The sequence below is a fragment of the Epinephelus fuscoguttatus genome, linkage group LG9, assembly GCF_011397635.1.
Source record: "Epinephelus fuscoguttatus linkage group LG9, E.fuscoguttatus.final_Chr_v1".
Classification (NCBI taxonomy): Eukaryota; Metazoa; Chordata; class Actinopteri; order Perciformes; family Serranidae; genus Epinephelus; species Epinephelus fuscoguttatus.
The window spans coordinates 10,083,497-10,108,380 of NC_064760.1; the positions used below are offsets into that span (position 1 = coordinate 10,083,497).

The 24,884-nt window shown below is 41.0% G+C and overlaps 1 protein-coding gene across 10 annotated transcripts in view; it reads right to left on the minus strand.

The window, feature by feature from the left end:
* The window catches only part of rapgef2b (Rap guanine nucleotide exchange factor 2b), a 151,632-nt gene that overhangs the window by 104,053 nt on the left and 22,695 nt on the right, over positions 1-24,884 (minus strand). For all 10 annotated transcript variants that reach the window (XM_049585093.1, XM_049585100.1, XM_049585097.1 and 7 more), the window contains exons 2-3: positions 8,985-9,055; positions 4,205-4,261 (exon numbers count right to left, since the gene is read on the minus strand). In XM_049585093.1, the coding sequence (XP_049441050.1) occupies positions 4,205-4,261; positions 8,985-9,055 (128 nt within the window). The remainder of the gene's footprint in view (positions 1-4,204; positions 4,262-8,984; positions 9,056-24,884) is intronic.

Consider the following 24,884-nt stretch of genomic DNA (forward strand, 5'->3'; position numbering starts at 1 on the left):
GCAATGGAAAGAGCTCGTTGAAGCCTTTGTCCCATAGGGGAAGAAGACAAGGAGTAAGTAAGTAATTTAGAGCCTTTAATTTCAATAGTAGGTAAGTTTCTTGTACAATTTCTCATGGTTTTGTATTGGAATTTTTTTCCTCTTCTGTCTTATTTTATCATATGCACACATTTAAATTAAATCGAAATTAAAGCTTCTCAACTGTACAGATTTGATGATTTTTATGTGCCACATGTGATAGTAAATTGAATATACTTGGGTTTGCTCAGAGAAAAAAGTGATTTGGAGACACAATTTTAAGTTTACGGAAACTGTGATTGACATTTTATAGACAAAAAGATTCACTAGTAAATCAAGAAAATTATCATAAGTTGCCACCCAGATTTAATCACTCTAGTCTGGTCATTATATACTTAAGCACCAAGGGGGGTCCAAACATTAGTTTTTCCTGTATATAATGCCTTATTGTCTATTAACTGTTTCTCAACTGGATTCCCAGAAAATGTTTGAGATCCATTACACAGTAAAGATACAGTAAGATACATAATCACACTTGCAGTAACATCCTCCCGTAATGTTTTGGTTTCACTCCCTTCACTTCCAGGATTAAGTTATTCCCACACTTCACCTCAGCACATACTAAGGTCAGACAATGTAGATGCACTATAGTAAAGAATGCTCCCTACAAGTACACTTACATTATAAGTTAGTTTGTGAGTCTGCCATTTTGATTACTCGACCTGAAACCTGACATTTATCACTGCAGCTTTACTAAAAGCATGTTTCATTTGAAGGTGCGTTTTTATTTTAAGGAGATGAACTGTCTTTATAACCATCTGAAATATGACTCAACGTACAGGCAACACAATTTTTACAACTTAATAGAGATACTGTCACAATTAAATCCCCCCATTGACTTTTAGAGGCCTCATTCCCAAGCAGATTACAGCCGTTGTTATAAATAGACGAGGAAATGAAGACAGGCTGTTAAAGCTTGTATTTTCACAAGAGAAACTTGATTAGGATCTTGCACGGGAGGAGAGTCAATCTGATCTGCTGCTGTTTAACACCCAGCTCTTATCAGTAAGATGCTTGACAGACTTTTTATAGGCTCACACATGCATGCATGCATGCAAGCTCTCGTACACATAAACAGTTGTAAAAACACACAACTAGAAACTATATGCCTTTAACACTTGAGCAATTTGAATGAACCAATAAAGAAAAAGACACTAACCTGCTGTGTTCTGATGCTTTAGCCTGGAGGTAAACTTAGCAAAGTATAGTTTTACTCCCCTCTACTCTTCTTAAACCTGTTTTCTATAAGAAGCACACATGATGCAGGTCTAACGAACGCATGTTAAGGCTGCATTCACGTGTGACAGCTGTTACAGGCTGATCAGTGGTTGTCAGTGTTAGCAGAGAGACTTTGTTCATCACTGATAAACCAGGTATTGTGCAACATCTTAATACATTATTACCAAACATCAGGCCTTTCACTGTAACTACTTTTGTTGGACGACACATTGCCCCAGAAATAATCACAATAAATGATATTATTGTCATTTTGAGACCATTTTATGGCACTTATATAATGATAATATAATAGCATAATAATTCAAGTACACCCTTTAAAATGGCCTGGGAGCACGGTGGATTGCTGATGGATTGACGGAGTAGAGGATGAAATTGTAAAGGGGTAAACGACAGACTTCCTGTTGCCAAGGCTTGGCAAGCTAACGGTTCTCAGAACTGTGCCTCTTCCCCTCCAAAAGTGCAGTTGTGGGTTACTGGTGTGCAAAAGTAGGCAGGGCTGGTGAGAGAAAACAATGGAGAACTGTTGCGCCCAGGTCTTACAATGGTCAGGAAAACACTGCTGTTTATTCTGGCATCATATTGGCGAAAATGTTGGTGACATACTCATCGGCTGATCTCAAACAGCCCAGTCAACTGATGGAGCAGCTGACTGATGGAGGGGAGTCAGGTGATAGATCACATGATTCCTGTCTATGCAACCAGTTGGCCAGGGTGCCCTATTTAAACTGCTCTGGCCTGCCCACTGTTGCTGCTTCCTCTGCAAGCTGCTTTGCAAACCTCCTCCACCCCAGCTCCTCCTTTTCAACTTATCAATGTCATTTCATGTAGGCGAATGGAGGGGCAGAGAGGTTTGCTCTTTCTGCCTCGGGCTATCCTTGTTTGCATGTTGAAGAGCAGAAAGGTCTGCTCTCTCTGCCTTAAGGCTTTCTACACAAGTGCGTTAAAGGGCAGAGAGGTGTGCTCTCTCCACCTTACGCTTTCCATGCAGGCGCGTAGGCTTTCTGTGTTGGCCCGAGGAAAGGCAGAGAGACCCCAGAACAGAGCCATACCGTCAAATATAATAATGCAAATGGAAATTAAGTTTTCTTTGACTAAAGTGATCCTGACAAAAATTGATTTCTGTGTAAAAGGGACAACCAGAGGATGTTAAAAGCAGCTAGAAGCAGTTAGCAGCTAACTCAAGGAGGAGGATAGGTGCCATGCACTGCTGATGTATTATATGTCATGCCAGAGACCGAAACTGTTGTGTTACACATCACTCCTGTCAAGCCTCTTTTGCTTCTGGGATGCTGGGATACTGTGTAAACTCACACACTGGGAGGCATCATGCTACTGTTGTTTGGTTATATGCAAAAATTCAAAGACAACGTAAAGAAGGGACTTCTTAGTGGCCCTATAGTGCAATCTCTGTGCCCTCTGTCACTCATTTGTATGTCGTCTATTTCTCTCTGTCTCTATTACTCTAATTTTGACAACAAGATTAAATTATGTTCAATGATCAATATCATTAAATTAATTTCCATCCTAATCAGGTCTCTCTGTGGTATTGTGTCGAGGAAAACATTCATGCCAAAGTCCACCATCGTCAAAACCCAAATCTGGAGGAGGGCCGTGAAGGCGAGTCAGCTGATGCAGCTCTGACTTGTGCCACTGTATTGGTCTGAATGGGGTGTTAGACTAAGTCCAGACTAAGCCGTCTGTATCTGAGAACATTGTTTACAAGTAAATTGTGTGCGTCCACTTAGTGTTTTCATTTGAACATTTACATATTTTAACAGGAATTTGGCTAGACTATCCAAGAATGCTATTTAATAAGTAAAAATGAGAAGAAAGCTACTGAGCTATAGGCTGCTGTGTGTGTGTGTGTGTGTGTGTGTGTGTGTGTGTGTGTGTGTGTGTGTGTGTGTAGTGACTGGTGTGTGGGACCTGAGGGAATCTTGCTGAAACTGGAGTCTATTATGCGACCACAGCTTAATCTGCATTCCTATTGTTTAATCAGCTCCCACGCTGCCGATGGGCTTCTAATGAGGTGTTGACTCTTCGCCATCACCCCTCAACACACACACTTACATACATATAAACCCACCCACACACACACACAAAAACCTACACAGGGGATCAGGAGGCAGAAAAGGGACAATGCGCCCTCTGTAGCCCCTCGAGAGGCTGATAACGTTAATTAACTGCCTTAATTCTCACCATGGGTGTTCGGAGGACGTCAACATGTGACAGTAGACAAACACTGTGTGTGCTCTCTGCTCACCACAGTTGTGGCAGCCTTTCAAAAAGCGTCCAAACACGCTCAGAAGCTGTCAGGGAGCTGTCAATACAGCTTTCCAATCATATTAACCCTCTCGATGAAAAGGGGAGGCATATCAGCGTTACCACCGGTGACTAGCTAGCATTGAGGGAAATGATTTTAAGAGTGGTTATAGCCCAATTTTTTCAGTCTTGATTAACTACACACTGACTGACAAGTTGAAGGTGGAGTGGAAATCCCTCCTAGGTACTTCTTCTTCAGCAGTGTTGCAGAGTGGTTTGGCGTGACACTGTTACACACACACCTTCATAAAGGCATCGACTGACTGCCTCTGTGCTATATGAACATTTGTTTTCATTTAAGTCCCCCAGGTTGCTCTTTTGTGTGGACCCGGCGTGCCTCAGCTCATCAATAACTCTGAGTAACGGCCCGAGCCAAAGTGCGCTCTGATCACACAGAATTGAAATATTGTTTTGTTGGCTGCCCCAGTTGTTTTTCATGTGTTCATGTGCTGGGAGAGATGTAAGTATCTGACCCAATATCATCAATATTTATTTACACACACACACACACACACACACACACAGGCATCCACACCCATGTAGTTCCAGGCATTGTGGTACTTACTAGTAGAGCACTTCATTGGCCTCATGTCTCTCGTAACGCACAGTCTCGCACATTATCCTGCAGGGACAGAGAAGAGAGGGAGGGGAGAGGGGAAGTCAGAAAACAATAGGAGGAAATATTAACTCTGGTTGGTCGGTTAGCAAAGTTACAAAACAGAGAAATCAAGAAAAGATCGAGACTTGGCTGTAGCAAGGGCAAAGCTTTAAAATACTAAATGCTACAAAAGAAAAATTTCTTTGATAATCATTTGTTTGTTTGTTTTTTTGCAAACTTACAACTAGTGATTTTCCTACAATGACTTTTAGCCATCATGACAGACAGGCAGCGGATGTATTACTAATAAATGTTTAAGATATTAATATTTTATGGATATCTATATATTTATTAAGTGTTATTACCCTGATACAAGTTGTTTTCAAGTTGCATTTCTAGCAAGTCCTTAGTTACCATTACTTTTTTGAGTTACTCAAACGTGCCATCTGACCCGGCATCTCAGGAACCTAATTAAAGGCAGGTGTGTTGAATTGAGTTTGGAGCGTGGAAGACGCCATGGGGTTACAGTCTTAAGCCGATATGTTAATGATGGGTTAATCTTAGTTATTATTATTTGATGAAGTCCTTTAATACACCATTGGTTAGAACTTTGTTTTTGTAAAGGCCAGCTTTTTTGAGGAATGATTGTTTGGGGATTTTTGTTTTAATTTAATGAATGTGAAAGTCAAGACAATCAGTTCACAGCGTCATCTTGCAACTCAACAACAACAACAACCAACTGAAGCACACTGGATCATCAAAGAGTGAGTAAAACTAAACAGCAAAACTATATCAGAAAACACAAAAACTGTGCAGTATATTCCAGGTATAATCTATCCAGTTGTATCAGTACTTCTCAAAGAGACAGCTCTTCCCAATGGGGAACTGAATGAAGACTAAAACTTAATCTAGACTCTCTCCAAAGTCAGACGCTATAGACAAAAACAATAATTTTACCTTGCTGAAAATGGGGTCTGCTGGTTTACCGTTGCCTCAGTCAGTTAGCTAGTTGGTGTTATTGTGTGACTTTGGTGTTTTAAAGGGTCAGTTCGCAATCAGCAAAGTCACTCAAGAACACTAACAAACTACTGATTGAGGCAAAGGTAACAGCAGCTCCTGTGTTCATTGAGGTAAAATGACAATGTCAATATAGTCTGGTTTTTAAGAGAGCACAGATAAGCGTCATTTTAGTTCAGTTCCCCATCGGAAAGCACAACCTGCTTTTGAAGTACTGAACATACAACTGAAAAAATGAGACTTGGATAATACTACCCTGGTTGTGTGCAGAGTTTGTAAAATTATGTTTTGATATACCTTTGCTGTTGTTAAACACAAACCCCTATGACTTCAGTTCATCAAGAATTTTCTCCATTTTTGGATTCTTTGTTCATCAGAGACATCTGAGATAGGTTCAGTAATTGAATTTTAAATGGTCATTTTGGGGGGTGAAGTATTCCTTTAACAGCACAGCGTGACGATCTTCTGACTGCACTGTGTTATGGTCTATTGAAGCAACTGCTAGAGGGGGGTTTTCTCATGGTGAATATTTAAGTTTGTTACAGCCCTGCTGAAGCCTTTGATCTTTTATTGCAAAGGGCCCAAACCAAAATCTGACATTTACTGCTAAAGTTTCAGATACATGTCTCTACTTTTAACTCAACTGCACTTTTGCTGGTAATATCCTGATATGACACACAGTGTGCTTGGTAACTATTTTATGGACAAATATTGCCGTCTTTCTTTATGTTCCAGCTACAAGTCTCAGATCTTCCACTGCCTTTCTTTTAGATGTTCCTTATAAAATCTGGTGATGCTGCTTTGAGTTTTAATGCCTGTGAACTGTATACAGCCCTCTCTCTTTATTTTAGAGGGCCAAACTTTCTTTGTGAGATCAATCTTTTAAAGCTGTTTTTTGTTTTGGGTAATCTTGCATTGTCAGCTCTTAGGGTTTTATTTTTGACCTAAAATTTTGTTTTGTTATGTTTGTTTGTAATATTTCATGGTATTGTTATGAAACATTTTGATTTTATTTTTGTGATTCATAGTCACTTTTATTGTTCGCTGTTGACGACAGCACTGATGAAAGCATTGGAAACAATCACTCATTCACCGCACCATGACAGATTTTTAAAGAAATTCACCTTCGAGTCACAAGACTGTTTATGCCTCTGCTCCTGAAAATGAAGTGTTTTTTATTCAGGTCAGATGAGGTTACTCTGTGTCAGTAAGACACTGACTCACTTTGTGCTCCCACTGTTTCCATCAGTAAAGTGTTGTTATGTTGTTCTTCATATTAGCATCTACAAATAAACAATGACTTAAAAGTACTATCATTATTCAACCAAAGATTTGACTCTACTGTTTTCTTCGCTCAGTTCTTTTCTAAGGGTAAATAATGGCTCACATTTTTCATATCACACATCTATGATTTTGAAATCAAACCCGTTTTTCTTCATCATAAAGTGTGAAAAAGTCCTCCACATCAGGCTTTCCCACAACGCCTGCTCAACTTTACAGACAGGCAACTACTGTATAGTAAACAGTAGCTGATCAAAACACAAAACCCTTCAAAAATAGCTGGGGGCGGCCGTCGTGATGCAGCCCCCCATTGCACAACGGGCGAAAAAAACCAAAACAATCCTGGCTCTAAAAAACAAGTCGATGTGAAAAGGAACTACATAGGAAAAACAACACGTTCCTCCCAGATGAAATGTGGAGGAAAAAAAAGAACTATAACTTAATCCCACAGTTAGTGGGATGTCTATCGCTGGCTGGGAATTGTATTTCTTTTTTTCTTTATTCTTTTTTTTTTTGGAGTTGGGAAAAGCAAAGTTGGCAGGAGTGGTGAATGGTCTGTGGGACCACGGGGACATTCCTCAGGATCCGCACAGGGGAGGAGGGAGAAGGGTTACTGTAGGGTGGGAGGCCTCTCAGGGGTCACACAGTGGAATGTTCCAGCTCGCGGGTCATGTACTGCTACATTGTTCCGTCGCCAGTATAATCCACATGTATGCACACAAGGCATGCTGGGAACAGACTTCTGACATGCAGTGTTTGGAGAGGCTGCGCCAGACAGAAAAGACTGGAAGGCTGACATGGTGACAGGAGAGCAGAAAGGCAACATCACCTTTGGAGATCAGAACGGTGTTTTCACATCAGGGTCGTTATAGGCAGATTTGAGCTTTTTATGTAGAGACACACTTGTCTTTCCAGTCTTATTTAAAAAAAAAAAGTGCTTCAATAGAGAGAACGGCTCCATATGGTATGATGTTTATAGTCTAAAAAGAGTCAGATATGGAATCTGAGTGTAAACAAAATAGTGAGAGCTGAAATCTGGGCTTTAACTATTAATTACTTTGATACAGGAAAAGGTAAAAAGTCTGAAACTAATGGGGAAAGCCAAAGGTGACGTATTTAAATTGCTTTCTTCTTTTTTTGCGCAAGCAATCCAGAATCCAAAGATATTAAAGTTGTTAACACACCATCAGGAAATACAGAAAATGGAGTTTGGGGTGGAGGTCAATCCCTGTCTGCTTTTAAATCTCTGCTTACTTCACCAAATGCTGCATAACATTGGCGTGATTGTCGAATTGTGTTTTTCAGACTCATATAGAAGTAATCCCTCTCAATCATCACTTATGGCCCATTTTCTCAGTTTTCTCATTTCCTTCTTACTGTCTGTGTTGGGGACCTTTATGGGTGTGTACCCCGACAGCGCTCAGGTGAGGCTGGGACTTGAGAAAAAGTTAGCAACCAGGTGCCAGACCGTAAGCAGCAGGCCTGTTTCCACAGAGCAGTACGGTATAGTCCAGTTCAGTACGCTTTTTTTTCCGTTCGCACTGTGAAAAGTTGTGGATGGTACCAATGAACTGTTCCGTAACATCCCTATTTTTGGTCTTCTCTCTGTTGGGGTACCTAGCACACAGATCTGGTACTAAAAGGTGGAGCTGTGAACACTGCAGTCTGTTGAGTGGGTCAAAAGCGGACGGACACTCACTGCAGCCTGTTTTATTTTGTTCAGAAAATGTCGGCATGCAGCCTCCTTCTGTGGACGATGAACGAGGTGCAGACTTCCATTGGTGTCACCGGTAATGAGGAAATACAACGAGTGCTGGACGAGGCTGTAAGTGACAACAACCCCGCCCACATTTAAGGGTACGGTTTGCGGTGGAAACGCAATGGTTTAGGTACCATGTCTGAAGGGTTACTTTTGGTTCCACAGGTACCACACCAAAACAGCCAAACAGTAACCAACAATCCTTTATAGTATACATTTCATGTGTAACACCTACGAGCACCAACAGATCGTATCACCCATTACCTTAAGAAGTGATAAGCCCAACCATTACTGGCATTACATGGCATTAACCACGCTTAAAATACTGTGCTTTAAACGTTTTAGACCAATCGGGAAAATGTATTTTTACACGTGCCAGTCACAGTGAAAGCTGAATTTCAGTCATTTTGCCTTTTTAGCAGCAGATTTACTTTTCAGTGAGTAAAATAATTCCAGCCGACGAGTGGTTGTAGGGCAGAGTGGCTGCTGGATTAGAAAACCAGACGAATTTCACCAGCATTTGGCTGCTGGCTCCGTGTTAATTTTCCACCCCTGACTACAACCGTTATATGGAGCAGACACTGAGGAGTTGTCAGTGTTTTAATTTGCATTTGAAATTCATGTGATTGGAATATCAAGCTGTAAGATATGTTAATGAAGTGCCAGGAGTGTGCGTGTGCATACACAAACCTCAGCTGGTGCTCTCGCAGGTTCGACAAGGCCTCCATCCCATGGAGATACGAGTAGACAATCTCCAGGTCCTGAGGAACAGAGGAAAAGTATTGTCAGACACAGGAGCTTAGAGCTAGAGCTTTAAAGCAGCTACAATCAATATGTGTAATATGAACGATGCATGAAATTACTATGCACTCTTGTTTTGGTTTTACGGCCCACAACTGTCACTGTAACTGATTTGATTCACTCTAACCACATCAACCTCTTTTCAGCCACAACATGCAGCTGGTTTCAGTGAAAAAGCTCTGATAAACCCACTGAGCACAAATCGCTCAGCACCAAACAGCAGACAAAGTTAGTGCATACCTCATAAACATAGTGGAGCATTTAGCAGCGAACAAGCCAGTTTTTTTGGCTGTATGAACAGGGAACTGCTTGCAACACTGTCACCATATCAGTTTTATAAGGTGATCGTATGTAAATGTTGTGTTCACATGTGAAAAAAGTGGCAAGAAATATCAGTATCTGCATGTAGAGATGTTAAGCCTGATTCATAGAAGGACGCGCAACACATTATGAGTGTCACTCGACAGAAATGATGATGAATTTTCAATAGAAAAAAGTGTCACACGTGCACATGGAGAATTTTTTATGTCGCAGGAGTCATATTTTGTTGGGCTGCATGATTGCTAGCGTTACTATCATCGGCATGGAGATAATAGTTTTAAATCCACACTGACTTCGACCTGCATTCAGCATCTCTGCCCACAGTGGTAACTGTTTGTCAGCTCCTGGAAAGCTGAGAGGACGGCAGCCAGCCAAACTGCCTTCACCAGGCTGACTGACAGCAGACATTTTCGGAACCAAAATATTTTTCATGTCAGCACCATGGAAAGAAATTAGCAGTGTTTGTATTTACTGATTGATATTATCTCCTACCCTATAGTAGTGAATGAGGGAATTCTGCCTCTCACAGATGTACGATACGATTAATAAATTAAAAACACTTATACAGAGAAATATTTGTGTGATTTTAAACAGCCGTCTGTGCCAATTACGCTTCACTAAACGCGACAGAAACAAACTTGAAAAAAACACAGGGGGTTTCTGGTTACCATGGAGACGACTTAAACCACGCAAGACTGTTTAATTTCTGTGGAATGATGCTAATCAAAAGTGCCCGATGATAATATGTAATTACTCGGCTTTCTTATTACCTGATTCTGATTGGTTAATTACGACATTCTTTGGTCTGTTATTTCTGAAGAGCAGGCCGTTGCTATGAATAACAGACTGTTGCTATGGAAGCATTTCCTGTAGACGAAGCAATAAAATAATTTTAAATGCAAAATATAATTTTAAATTTCAATATTTTGATTTCTCTCCTGTGTAGGTGTTTAATAAGGGGGATAATGCACAGTAAACTGGTCAAGATTTTAAAAAGATGTCCTACCTGGTGATTCAAGACCCGATTCAAGTCCTGCATCACCATGTGGGGTTCAATTCACAATAATGACCTGCTCACCGCGCATTATCCCGTACATGGCACAATCCTTGACACCGCTGATACTTATTTTTTGATGGTGTGACACAAAGAAAAGCAGCCATTACTAAAATTTATAAGACTAAAACCATTGAAAACGTGGTATTTTTTTCTTCATAAATTATTTTAAGATCAATTGATTATCAGAAATGTCAACTGATTTTTAATCAAGCAACTATCTTACTAACTACCTTAATGTTTCCACACTCCTGCTCAATTCCAGCAAGCTAAACGTGTCAACTAAAACCCACTCAAACACAGTCCGGTAATGATTATGTAGTCGCACAGATGCTTAAAATACTGATCATTCATTCTGCAGTGGACAAACTGGCTACTCATACAACAGAAAAGCTTTTACAAAGACAGTGACAGTGATTTGTGCGACTGACCACTGGACTAGAAAGCAATAAAGCACCTCGCAGAGAAAAAAATAAAGGAACTACGCTGCACAACTATAAACTCCCCATTCAATTACTTCATCAAGTGACCCAGTGAGCGACTCTCGGATTGTTTGGCGTGAATCCAAGTCAGAGGTGAAACAAAGTGGCCCTCTCTGAGAGCTGGCAGCCAGTACAGCTACTCCACTGTCTATTGGTGCACACTGGGGCACTGAATGTGTGTGTGTGTGTGTGTGTGTGTGTGTGTGTGTGTTGCAATGCTGGTTGCAGCTACTGGGATGCCTTTGTCGGCGGCAACTGGAGGTAGATGTGGCGACAGCAGAGGGGAGGGACAACGGGGACCCTGTGTTAAGACCCCCGCCAGACACAAACACACACATGAAACCACACAGAATGCCACCCTGTCTCGGAGTTATGTTTCCGAGAGCTGCAATCATAAGCTTATTGAAATTTTTATGAAATGTTGACCACAAACGCTGAATAACACTCTGTGCTGGGTTGGTGTCCCAATGTCTGCGTCGGTGGGAGAGAAAGTGCCAGAACCACACCAGCGTTAGAAGCCTTACTGAGGTTAGTTTAAAGGGACAGTTCACCCCTAAATCAAAAATACATAGTTTTCCTCTTGCCTTTAGCACTGTTTATCATTTTCGATTGTTAAGGTGTGAGGTGCAGAGTGTTGGAGGTATCAACTGTAGAGATGTCTGCCTTCTCTCCAATATAATGGAACTCGATGCCAAAACAATACATTTGAAAAACTCGACAGCAATGTCTCTTTCCAGAAATTATGACCTGGTTACTCAAGATAATCCACAGAACTTGTTGGGAGCAGTTTCATGTAGGAACTATTTTCTTTCTACCAAATTAAACCCTCTCTTCCATGAGTGGATGCACACTCCCTTCTGCACAGTAATATGGTTGGCAGGTGTAGTTCGGTAGACAGAAAATAGTTCCTACATGAAATTGCCTACAACATGGTCTGTTTGATTATATCAAGGACTGTGTGAAAACAAGTAGCTTTGAGTTAAGGTACGTTGTCGCTATGTTTCTTCTCCTAAACCCAACCTACATAACTTTACTTGACTAAACCTAACCTACATAAATCTACCTTTAAGTGCGTAACTTTACGCTAAGTACATAACGTAATTTATGGGGCACTAATTCGTTGGATGTGCATTTTTGTAAGATATCACACAAACCATTGTATAAGGACAGGTTGGCTTGAGACACCTTAAGATGTAAATATCAATGTCGTCCTTTGTAGCTGAGCTGTTACATTAGCTAGCTTTCTTCTGCATGGTGATATGGTTTGTGGGCATAGTTTGGTAGAAGGAAAATAGTTCCTATGTGAAACTGCTCACAACAAGGTCTGTGGATTATCTTGGGTAAGCGTGTCATGATATCTGGAAAGAGACATTGCTGTTCAGTTTTTTAAATGTACTTTTTTTGGCGTTTGTTCTTGTTCTTGTTCCATTTTACTGGAGAGAAGGCAGACATTTCTACGGCCAATATCTCCAACACTCGGCAAAACAATTTAGATTGATAAATAGCACTACAGGAAAAGGAAAAAATATATATATTTTTGATATTTGGGTGAATGTTCCCTTAAAGCTGATTAAAGAAATGGACATTAATCAATAAAAACGTCTGTAACACAACTAAATCTACTTTTTTTTAGTCCAGCAACTACAGACTAATGTGTAATTTAATTTAAGACCTCTTCTTATGAAACACTAACTAGAAACAGCACGTATACAATACAAACTGTAGCATCTGACTGGTGAGTAAAAATCTGACAAACGTGATTATTATTTGTAATATTTTCATGCACATAACACACAACAAAGGATGCATGAAACTCAGCTACACATGACCTTGGATTAACAGAATAAACAACATCAGCAAGCAAATACGTAACACACAAAGACAACACACCCAGAATGCTTTGCCTATTTGCTCAGTATTTAAATTCAATTTAAAGGTTAAATTCAGAGGTTTCCATCAGGAACAACTAAATGGAAAAACTCTGCACTCAACAGTTGGAAAAAGTGTAGTGAAATCACCACCTGTTACAAATAAGCATGCAAATCTAATTGTCCACAAACATGTGACACATTACTACAGGCTCTGAGTCCAAACTGTGTTACAAAACTACACGACTGAGTCTCTGTCCCCTGACGTCAGTATAAATTCTTTTGTTATTTGGGTTTGGCCTTTATGAAGCGGACAGAGAGAGAGAAAGAAACTGTCCTCGGGGCTGCCTGGCCCTGTTACATCACACAGTGATATCCTCACTAACCAAATCCGTATGCTCAAAGTGTCTGTGGTCACTGAAACAGCACAGCACAGGAGCAGTGGTTCAGCGGAGGCAATGCTCAGACACACACCGCCACCTACTGGGTTATTGAGGAACTACAGCATCGATTAACAATGTTTTGGATAAATGCCACAGCAGCACAATGACAACTGATGACACACGTTTCTGCTAAACTGCAGAGGCCAGTGTGTTAAAATGTCTAAATGATTTACAGAAAGTTAAAAATTAATGCAAACTAACAGGTCCAAGGGCAACTACCTGAATATGAATGTGACCTTTCAGGTTAATAGAAGACGTTATTTGAGCAGTTTATCTGAATGTCGATTACTTGATAGGCGGAAAAATATGTGCCAACTATTTTGACGTGATTAATTACACGGTTTTAAAGCCAAAAAAATGCCACAAAAATTAGAATATTTGCTGGTTTGATGGGACAAATCAAGCATTATGAAGACACTGAAGGAGACAAAATGATTTTTTGACTAATCAGGAAAATAACTGGCACAGTAATCAACATTTCTTTTAATAGAGAGGCCCTGATTTACATGTCTTTTAGTGTGCTACAAGCTTTGTCAGACCTGTGATATTACTCCTTCACTATTAACTTCAAACTCATTCCCCTTAAACCTCACTCAAAGACTTCAAAAACCTGAAACCTGATGTTAAACTCAAAAGAAAACAAAAGTATTCATACATTAAGTATGCATATACATGATTGCTAGTCTCAGATCAACTTTGTGGAAAGAAGAAACTCCCTTCTTCAGCACAAAGTATCTAACAATTCAGTCAGAAGGTCACCACTAGGTGGCAGTGCTGCAGGTTCCTTTTCCCCTCTTCCCACAGTGACATCACAGTGAATAAAACAGCGCCACTCAAACAGCAGCCTCACAGGGGGAAATATGCAAAACCATCAATTGTGGCTTCAGTCTCAAATATTTCATATTGACTGTATGGAAAGAATGTAAAGGACCCCATCTTTTCCGCTCCCTGGGCCCTACATTTTCCGGTCTGATTTTCTTTTCTTTTTCTCTTTCTGGCCTCCTTTCAGACGCAGCCAAACACAATCACCACAAAGTGCACAGGGAGAAGATACATGACGGTTTGAAGACACGGACAGGATTGTTAAATCACAACAAAACCATCGCAGCTTCAATGAAGGTTGTTGTTGTGCAATTCATTTAGCGTTCTGAAAACAAAAGCCCTTACATGGAATTATTCTCGCAGCTGATTTTCATGCTTTAGCCTCTTAGTAGAGATCAAAAGCAGAGGGTGTTTGATCTGCGCTTTCAACATCACTTAGGTGATGCCTGCCTCATGCTCATTCACAACAGTCTCCCATAGAACAGAGAGAGGAAGGAGATCAGACTAAGAGTAGTGGGTAGCTGAAACTAGGACATGCTGATGAAGGCTGCATCCAGACAAATTATGCTCATTGTGTGTGCGCTGCTGAATAAAGACAACGCTTGTTCATTTTTTAAAAACTGCTGGCTTTTGGGCTTTTTATGGGAAGCTCAAACTCCCAGGCTGGTGTAGCCACCATCTAATCCCCACGCCTTCCTCCTCCAACATAATCCTTCCAGGAACACAGGTGGCCCCCAGTGAGGAAAAACATACCAAGATGCTGTTTGTGATAAAACCTCGTGGACACTTCAAAGCTGTTTGTTCAAAACTACGAATGACATTCCTTGCATATCAGTTGCATACTGTCAATCGAGCCTCTTTGTAAACTACCCCGGTTATTTCCTCGATGCAACTCAATATGTCATCCCTTTACACCTTGGTGTGTGAGACAGATGGTAGCAGTGCAATGCAGCCAAACAAGTGGAGGCATTTCCTCCCCTGGATACAAATTAAAACAATAGCAGGCTTTGTGTTCCCCGTTTGGGGCCCGAAAACACACACAGACTTAGACATCCTCCATTTTCCACCCATTATGTTGGGTCCCAGAGGGAGAGGGCAGTGTTGGGTGGGTGCCAGCCTGTTGAGTGGCAAAGCACTCAGTGGGCAAAGGGAGGTCAAGGAAGTTGTGATGTTTTTCCTGCATTGTGTTCATTGAGACTTACGGGCAAACAGAAGGCTGCGGTGGAAACAATTATAGTTTATGTGAAATGATACCTGGTGTAAAAGGAGAGATCAGTGACCTAGAATGAAGAAGGAGAATGCGGTTTGTTTTGTCGCATACCAACTTTTTGACATGAACTATGACACAAGGAGTAGTTCTTTAAGAATTTAAAATATTCATCACTGTGCATGATACCAGACATGTTAATGCTAAGGACTGGCTTGGTCTGAATCTAAACAACACCGCAAAGATTGTAACCAATTAATCTGCTGATTATGTTCTTTATCAATTGATTAATCAATTAGTCGATACAATTGAACAAAACAGTGATAAAAATGACATTTACAATTTAGCACAAGCCTCGATAACGTCTTCAATTTGCTTGTTTTATCTGACCAACACTCTAAAAACCTTGAGTTATTAAATCTATTGCTAAATCTGACAAAGAAAAACAACAAATACCCACAATTGAGAAGGTGAAATTAAAGTGTTTTGCATTTTTACTGGACTGAAAGACCCAAATGATTAATTAACTATAAAAATATTCACTCATTTTCCGTAACAGCTTATCCTGTTAGGAGTTGCGGGTGTGCTGGAGCCTATCCCAACTGACATTGGGCGAGAGGCGGGGTACACCCTGGCAGACACATAAGCCCCTTTTACACTACCAGATTTTTGGCGAATGTTGGGCCGTTTTGCCGGCAAGCTGCGAGCGTTTAGACACACAGAGCCGGATTGGCAAGTTGATCCAAGGTGCCCAATTTTCCGCCTCGTAGGGTAGTCATATTGACGGAACCCTTTTAGTTTAAACAGACCGAGGCGGCCTTCCGCAATGGGAGGGGCTGTTGATGACTTGTGGGAGGAGCTGTTGATGACGCCACACGTGCGACCCACTGGCGGTGGATAAACAGGGAACAGCTGATAGCGGGAATTAGCGAGCAGCTAGTAGCAAGCGGGAAACGCAAAACAAAGAGGTCATTAACCGTCAGATGATGGGGACAATGCTAACCATCACCGTGCCACCCTCTTCGATTTGCTTTTTTCATCTGACTAACAATCTAGAAACCAAAATATTCAATTTATTGCTACATCTGACAAAGAAAAACAGCAAATAGTCACATTTGAGAAGCTTAAATTCAAGTGTGTTTTGTACTTTCTCTGGACTTCAAGACCCAAACGATTAATCAACTTTAAAAACAGCTGCCACTTACTTTTCTGTCAATCGGCGAATCGATTATTCAGCCAACTGTGACTTAAAAAAAATAATACTAAAAATACTAAAATGCATCTAAAAATTAATCTTTTGTGACATGGTTTTCGCAAATGAGTGTTTCAGATACCAGAATACCATGAATATATGTTGATATGACTCTACCTCAAAGATTCGGCTGCAAAAACAATTATTTTCATTATTTTCTGATTGGTTTATCTTTGAAATGTCAATGTCAGCGAATTTAAATTACTTGTTTTGTTAACCAACACACTAGCATTTTGCGTCATAAATGACTCAAAATGATCAATCGATTATCCAACTAGTTGCCAAAACTGTATTTTCAGTACGTGTCCTGATTCATTCAACAGGCCTGGGTCACCTTAAAATACGGTTAGGAAGAGCCTCCGCTTTCCTTATCTCTTCACACCGCAGTGTTTGCTTGCCAGATAGGAAGCTTTCCTCTGGTCGGGCCCTTTCACTGTGGCACAAATGGTCAATCCATTTATTCATTTGGCTCTGGCTGAGTGCAGATAGCAGACCTCTGCATGCATCTATCACCCCACTGTAGACAGACATCAAAGAAAGGGGCTGCAACCTTTCAAAAACAATGGGATGCTGTGGGAGAGATAAACAAAGGAGTCTCAGGTAGGGAGGTGAAGGACGTTAGTGATGACCTAAGCTGGCTCTGTATCTGATGGATGATCAGATAGCAGTATTTCAACACATCTGCGAGTCCAGTTTGAATCAATAATCACCTGCTTTGTAATTCAACAACTGTAAATTTCACCTGTCTGCGATCACAAATCAGCAGCGTGTTAGACTGATGTGTTAATGTGTGTCGAGGGACTGATGCAGCACGAGGTTATGTTTTTATATTGTGTAGGAACAACAGGCAATTAAGTGTTATAACCCCATAAAACCAGACACACAGTGGTTGTTTCACTGACGTGCTGCCCTCACTGAGTCACCCAGCAGAGTAAATCAATGATCGTGTCTCCTTTGTCAACATTAACATCTCCAGCCGTCTGCATTTGTGCATGCAGGCCTTGCGCTTATCCGACTACTGTCAAAGAAGTCCTTCCATCGATTACTGTACGTGTTTGTGAATTTCTGGCCGTGCTGTGAAACATGTTCACCTGAAAAATTCAGCATCAGTGGAGGTGCTTTCATCTGTAAGGGTGGGCCTTTTTCTGCAGACAGTTTCTGTAATGCGCAGGAGTTAACACTGCACTATGCTGCATAAAAAGAGAAAGGCATGACACACTATTTATGGACTCCCCTTTTTCTCCGCCCTTGTGCCTATGAGAGCTTTCAGAGCATGGTGATGTACTGAATGTGTTAGTGGCTGGGGAGGAGGAATCGTCTGCTACTTTCTGTGGCCTTGATAGCTCCATATTATATTTTGTGGTTGCAATTCAGGTGTCGGTGTGTAACCTGTGGTGGCTCCCTGCAGTGCCACACATGGCTTGCAAAGTAGCATCTAACTGTCACCATCATGCTTTAATTGAATAAATGGGGCCCTTGCTTTAAAGCTAAAGCAACATTTCAGTCCGGAGAATTTATTTTTTCTTCCTCACCAACATGTCAGGGTGTATTTGTTATTATTTGGTCGTTGGAGTCAGCAAATATTTGCAAGATAAAACAACCCAAACAAGGAATGAAATAACTGTTGCAGATTCATTTTACATCAACTGATTCATCAAGAAATTGTTTCACATGAAGTATAAATCAAAATCATCGTTTTAAAGGAGCAGTGTGTAGGATTCAGTGGCATCAAGTGGTGAGGATTGCAGACTGCAACCACTGAAACATCTCCCATATGCCAAGTGTGAACTTCCAGTTAGGATTCCTTTTATGTTTATTGTTCAGGAGGTTTTTACCAGGACCCGATTATCCACATAGGTCTCTTTGTCTCCAAAAAAAAGAAAAAAAGAAAAGTGATTTAAACTTGTAAAAAGACTGAATGAAGCAGTGTTTATCTGATGCAGTTTGGCTCGTTAAAGATGGGCCACTAGCACAGCACCTGCTATGTGAGCTCACCTTTTTTCCTGATTAACTTAAGACCCAGGCGTTCAGGAGGTTTTTTTTTTTGCCAGGAGCTGAATTATCTGCAGAGGTTTCCTCCTCTCCAAAACAACCAGACCTGGTGATTTACTGGTAAAAACACTGAATAAAGCAGTTTCATGTTAAAAAAAAATCAGTGTTTTTCCGATGCTGCTCATCCCAGAGGGGCCATTTACTACAGTGACTGGTGCAGAAAAGTGTTTGGTCCTGTCTGGGCTACTGTAGAAACATGATGGTGCAACATGGTGGACTGCGTGGACGAGGCACTGCTCCCTATGTCAATATACATCTCATTCTTGGCTAAGAAAGACTTTACAGTGTTTATTTTTTAGGTGATGATACACTAAAGAGAAAATACTTATTATATCATATTCGATTTCTGCCAATATATCCCCCTAAATCCTACACGCTGGATTTAGCTTTAACACTATTTACCAGAGGCTACAATGAACAGTTAATTTCAGTATTTATCATCCTTTTTTAACAAGCCTCTAAAAACAAGTAAAAAATGTGCATCATGCATCTGTGTGTATCCGTACACTTAAAACAAAAGCCTGTCTGCCAACTCCACTACTACTCTTAAGCCAACAGAGAGGAGAACAGAGAGAGTGAGAGGGAAACCAGGGTGGCCGCCTACTGTGCGGCATATGCACTTCTGTCAGCTCTGCCAGGCAACTTGTAAAGAACTTGTCTGAATGAGTTTTCACACTGAGTAACATCTCACTGGTGGATTGTGAAATTCGGCAAATTGCGATGCTTCCTTCTGTCTGCAGAGGACTGTGCTCTGACGTCTGTTGATTCAAATATAAGAAACTGTAGAGAGAGAGAGACAAAAAAACTTTCCCTGCTCTGTAACTAAATGAGAACAGGAGCGTGGGACTGAGAAGTGCTGATAACATGCAAAAAAAAACTTCAGGAAAATCTTGACTTGTGATTGAAAATAATTAAAACATCACATTAAAACTGCAGCATTGACAACTGCAGTTTCCCAGTCTGCGAGAGGCTGCGTTCAGCAAACAGGCTGCATCTTTCTACCAGCCGGCTCATTACACCATCCCTGTCTAAGATGCTTACGACCTTGATCCCTGGCAGCCAGAGAGGGAATGGCCGTTTCTAATCACGGCACTTTGTACGAGGAGGATTTGTTGTCGTTCTGTTTCAGAAAATAGCTGCGAAAAGCACAAATTAATCCCCCGCGACTTGGGAGTGAGGACGACCTAGTTTCATAACAATTGCTCACTTGTCACTGCGGGGCGGAGCTTTTCACTCCATACCTTCACCCTCTGAACTTTACTGTGGCCGCTTCAAGGTTGGAATCAAACAATGAGGATGCGGTATGCAAAAACAGCTCATTAGAGACACAATCGTGATTAAAGAAAACCAGAGATAAATTCTGTTTGAACTGCAAAATGTGTGGACATGTTGATTTTCTATATTCTTTCATTCAGTGCAAAGCAAACCAAACAATTTTTCATTTTAAAGCACCTTGCAACATATTTCTTTTTAAAACATAATCTTCTGTAATTAGCAAAAATATTTATTCATTAACTCAGCCATTCATTCATTTTTCTGCAGCCCCGCGCCGCGACACAATCCACAACATTCCTTTTTTGAAGTCCTGACCTTTTCCAGGTTTGCCTTTCTACGCCAGCGACCCCCTCATTCAGTGATGCGTCGGTATTCCTGGATCCTGTTACCGTGACAGCGGAGGGGGCCGTCTTGTGTGTCAAGACGGGGTGAGGCTTGCATTCCTCAGATGACACTGGCTAGATAATGTCTCAGCGCCCACACCAGCAGACGCACGCACACACACGAGGCCAAAAGGGGCCATCTCCGTCGTGCCCCCCACTCCCTGCTGCTCTCTAACCTATGGAAGGTACTATATGGCATACCAAGTGGAGGAGCCATCTGGGGCCACTATTAGAGCCATACATGCATCTGGGGACCTGCTGGGACACGACCAGTCTTAAATAAGATACTAAGGCTGCAACTAACGAATATCTTCATCACAGCCTGCCATGAAACGAAAAATGTTTTGCTCTATAAGACATACAAAATACAGTGACACCCTCAAAACCTTAAGATATGCTGTTTCTTATTACATAAGACAAAAAGCAACATTTAGAAATCAACTATCAAAGTTGTAAATAACAGTCTGTTGATCGACTGATGAACATATGAACCATCAATATGCAGTGATATATTGGTTTCAAGGTATACCATGACATAAAAGTTGATGGTTATCATAATGTATAAATTTGCTTGTCTACGAAATTGGGAGGGGGGGGGCAACTGGATGTTGTACCTCCCCTTTATCTTACTTATTTTCTAAGGGGAGACTTTTCACACATACTTCCATTAACAAAATGGTTTCAAGTTTCAAATTAAGTCATAAAACGTTTGTTTAACCAACAATAACCCTTCCGTTTTCATTCCTTCAAGGGTCATTCTGACTGATAATATAGATTCTGTAATACTGCATTCATCACAATGTTTTCTGAGACAGCTGTCGTACCCTAAAAATCTGATACAGTTGCAACCCTGCTAGGGATACTTTCAATAATGTTGCCAGACACTTAAAACATGAGCCTGTCAGTGGCAAAAACAAGCATTTTTATTGGACGCAAACTGGTGCTGCACAAATGCCCCGAGTGTTACAGTGCAGTCTGTCTTGCTGCTGCCGACTGCATAACTCTCGCTCAATACTGGACCAATTTTGAAAACTGTTGTCTCAAATAGTCACTAAGACACAAAAATATGGGAAAATAGGGTCCAGGCTGACAAATATCTAAGTTACTCTTTAAATAAAAATCATCCCTTATGGTAGAGGAAATGTCATAAATTTAAATGTAGTCATAACTATTTAACTAAAGTACAGCTAAAAAGATTTGTCAATTATTTGATAATGGGCCGACACTGATTAATTTGTTCAATCATGTTCAAGTAAAATGCTCAAACTTCATCAGGAGTTCATCATAGTTTCTCACTTTTTTTGTCTATAAATTAGATTTTTTTGTTTTTGTTTTTGAGGTGTTTATTAAAATCACCAACTATTCTGATATTCAATTAATCGCCAAAGTAACTTTTGATGCAAAATTAACTGAAATTGCTGTTTTCAGCCTCTAAAATATAGAGATTTCCTGCTTTTCTCTGTTTCCTATCTTACTAAACTGAACACTTTTGGGTTGAACTGACAAAAACCAGACATTCAAAGACATGATCTTGGCTGAGAGGGTCATTTTTCACCATTTTCTGACAATTTATAGACCAAACGATTTATCAATTAATTGTTAAAGTAGAAGACAGATGAATCGATAATAAAAACGATCCTGACTTGCAGCCCTCGGGACTCTGAAAATTGCTTCATCACTATTTTCTGACATTTCACAGGTCAAAGATTAATCAAAAGATCAGACCATAAGGAATATAATTGTTGGTTTCAGCCATAATTTACCTGACAGCCCATCAAAGCTCACTGTCCCTCAGGTCTTCCTGGAGTTCATTAGTTAAACTGCTAAATGTCATTTCCATTAAAAAAAACAACCACAAAGGCTCCGAAATCCTTCTGTTCATTTCCTAGATTCCACAGTGGATCTTAATGCGGCTTTGCATAAAATGAAATGTCAGTCTCATCAACGTCTGGCTGTCTGATAAAGAGCATATGGCTGCCTCACAGACATAATAACAATTTAAAGTGAGTGTTGGAGCATAATGAAGTGGACAGAGCTGCTGTACGAGGGGGTAAACAGCCTGTGGCCGTGTAACGAGGTAAACAGACCACTGGGAGTCAGACAGCCAGTGCTGAAGGTTGGAAGGTCATGTTGCCTACGGTGCAGTATCTGCTAATGGCAATATATTGCATTATATTGTCGCTTCAGCACAAATGCCGCAGCGTGTCTGTATCAGTGTGCCAAGTGGGACTGAGGAGGACCGCTCCCCCTGAAGCAGACGAAACAGCAGCGACGGCAGTTTATCCCAAATGTGCACAACATTCATCATACAGCTCAGGGCCAGCAGTGTGATGTTCCACCGGGTGCATGTCTGTCTCTGTTTGTGTTAATATGTGTGTGTGCATTCCCTTGCCTTTGTTTGTACATTCCCTGTGTTAACAGGGTGGCCCAGCAGCTGTCCTTGAATCTCTATTGACAGAGAGTGTGGGATCTGCTGGGTATTTTTATCCATTAGCCTGTGTGAGAGAGCAGGTGGAGGCTTTGTGGGCTACAACAAGGTCACATGGTGACGAGCGCTGCTACGCCGCTATCTGTGGCTGCTCTGCAAAAAAAAAAAAAAAAGTTGAGGTCTGGGCGACCGTTTTACAAAGACACAGCATGTGATGATAGCAAAGGGCTTCACTGGCTCATTTCTGAAACACTGCATTCATTCCTTTAGGGGGGGTGGAACATGAGCTGAAGTTTCAACAGATCCCAAAAATAAAATGATCCAGTCAGAGGGTTATCAAACATGGAATTATGCTGCTCAGTGCAATCAAACAACTATTTATTTATATCTTAAACCGATTAGAGCGTCAAGTGACACTTTTAAATTGCTGATGGAAAAGAACGGTTCAATGTCCTTCATGTTTCGCCACTAGGACTACGTTCAAACCACGTGCCACCTGAATGAAGTTGGCACATACTACACAAAGCTAATTAGCAGTCTTATTAACATTAAGCACATGGTGTTAACTCAACAGGTTAAGCTAGCAGAACACATGGCCCTCTCTCCTCCTTCCTCTGTGCCTGGGATGCTGACTTAAGTGCTGCACAAACAATCACGCTTCCACTGCCACCTGCTCAGTGTTTAAGAAGAAGACGGGACTCTTCTTTGTCTACAGGAAGGCGCTTTAATACACACAGCCATCCTGTGCTTTCACTTCCATACCAGCTTGATGGAATCTACTCAGCAGAACTGCACCACCTGAGTGACAGTGGGTGGCTGAAGTGGCCGGTTGCGCGGAGCAACTTCGCAGTCACTGACAAAATTTAAAAGCACTCGGGAGCTGCTGTTTACTTCCCACCGTGGTCAGGCAGCTGGTGGACATGGTGACTGGCTGGAACAGGACTCAGGCAGGCATGTGAATGAGCTTAACAGCACCTACTTGAGCTGCCTGCCAGCATAAAGCCCTCAAGAACCAAAATGGACTCAGTCTCTTGAGGCATGCAAATTAGATGCATGCCAGACTGCACAAGTAGCAGCAGATAATGAGTTTCACTACAAGTATTTTGTAAGAATTATGCAGCAATTCAAGAAGATACTCTTTGAAAAAACTGAAGTCTGCATGCACATTTGTCTACGCGTATCTAAATGAATCTGAAGGGTTAACTGACCTCTTCAAACCCATCTGCTTTGATCAGTGCTGCAGCCAGCTGACACAGATGTTGGTTTGGAAGTATGTGTGTGTGTGTGTGTGTGTGTGTGTGTGTGTGTGTGTGTGTGTCTTCAGCTCAGCACTTCAGAAAATAGATTTGTGCAACTAAACCTCCAGCAGCCTCTTCTAAAGATAAAGATCATGTTATATAAAGAGTCAGCTTGAGTACCATCGGGGCATGTCAAAATATATCTTACAGTGTTAGGAATGCGTTGAGAATAATTTATTGCTGCAGCTCGCTATCTCACACTGATGGCAGCAGGATAGCAAACCAGCACACGCTATAAAAAAAACAACCATTTCAGGTGAGAAACTGAAGTTTCAAATCCTTTTCCTCTAGCTGCATTTAGCAAAACCTCCAGACGAAACCGCTGAAGGACTATAAATATTTTAGTTTAGCTGCAAAGATCAACCATTGCTGATCTGGAGATGTCGTTATCTCAGTGAATATGTTGCAGAAGAGTTGGGTTTATATACATTTTCCATAAACAGGACCCCACCTGTGGGGTTTAGAAAAATGTAATTATTCAGACACCTTGACTCTGACATGACACAGCATTTTTCTATTGAAGATGATTCAAAGAAATGTGGAACAGTAGCTCTATTTCCATAGAGAGACATAAAAAACTGGAGTTGGACCTGAGAAGGAGTGCTGATCCAAGTTACAGAGTAAGAAAGGAAATAATTTATGAAGCGAATGAGGAAGGAACTTGTGTTCAGCACAAAGGAAGAGCTGCATTGTTCATAGTACAAGTCCAGAACATTTTATTAATTCGCTTAACAATATAAGTGTGATTTATACAAAGTACTGCACAAAGTGAGAAAGGGTTTCTTGCTTAAAGCATGTGCTCTGGTTACTAATTCACAATCTGCAGTAAACACTGAAAACAGAGTACAGAGCATCGTCCTTGAGTCTAAAAAGTTGTCCCACAAGTAAGAATGAACTTTCCTGC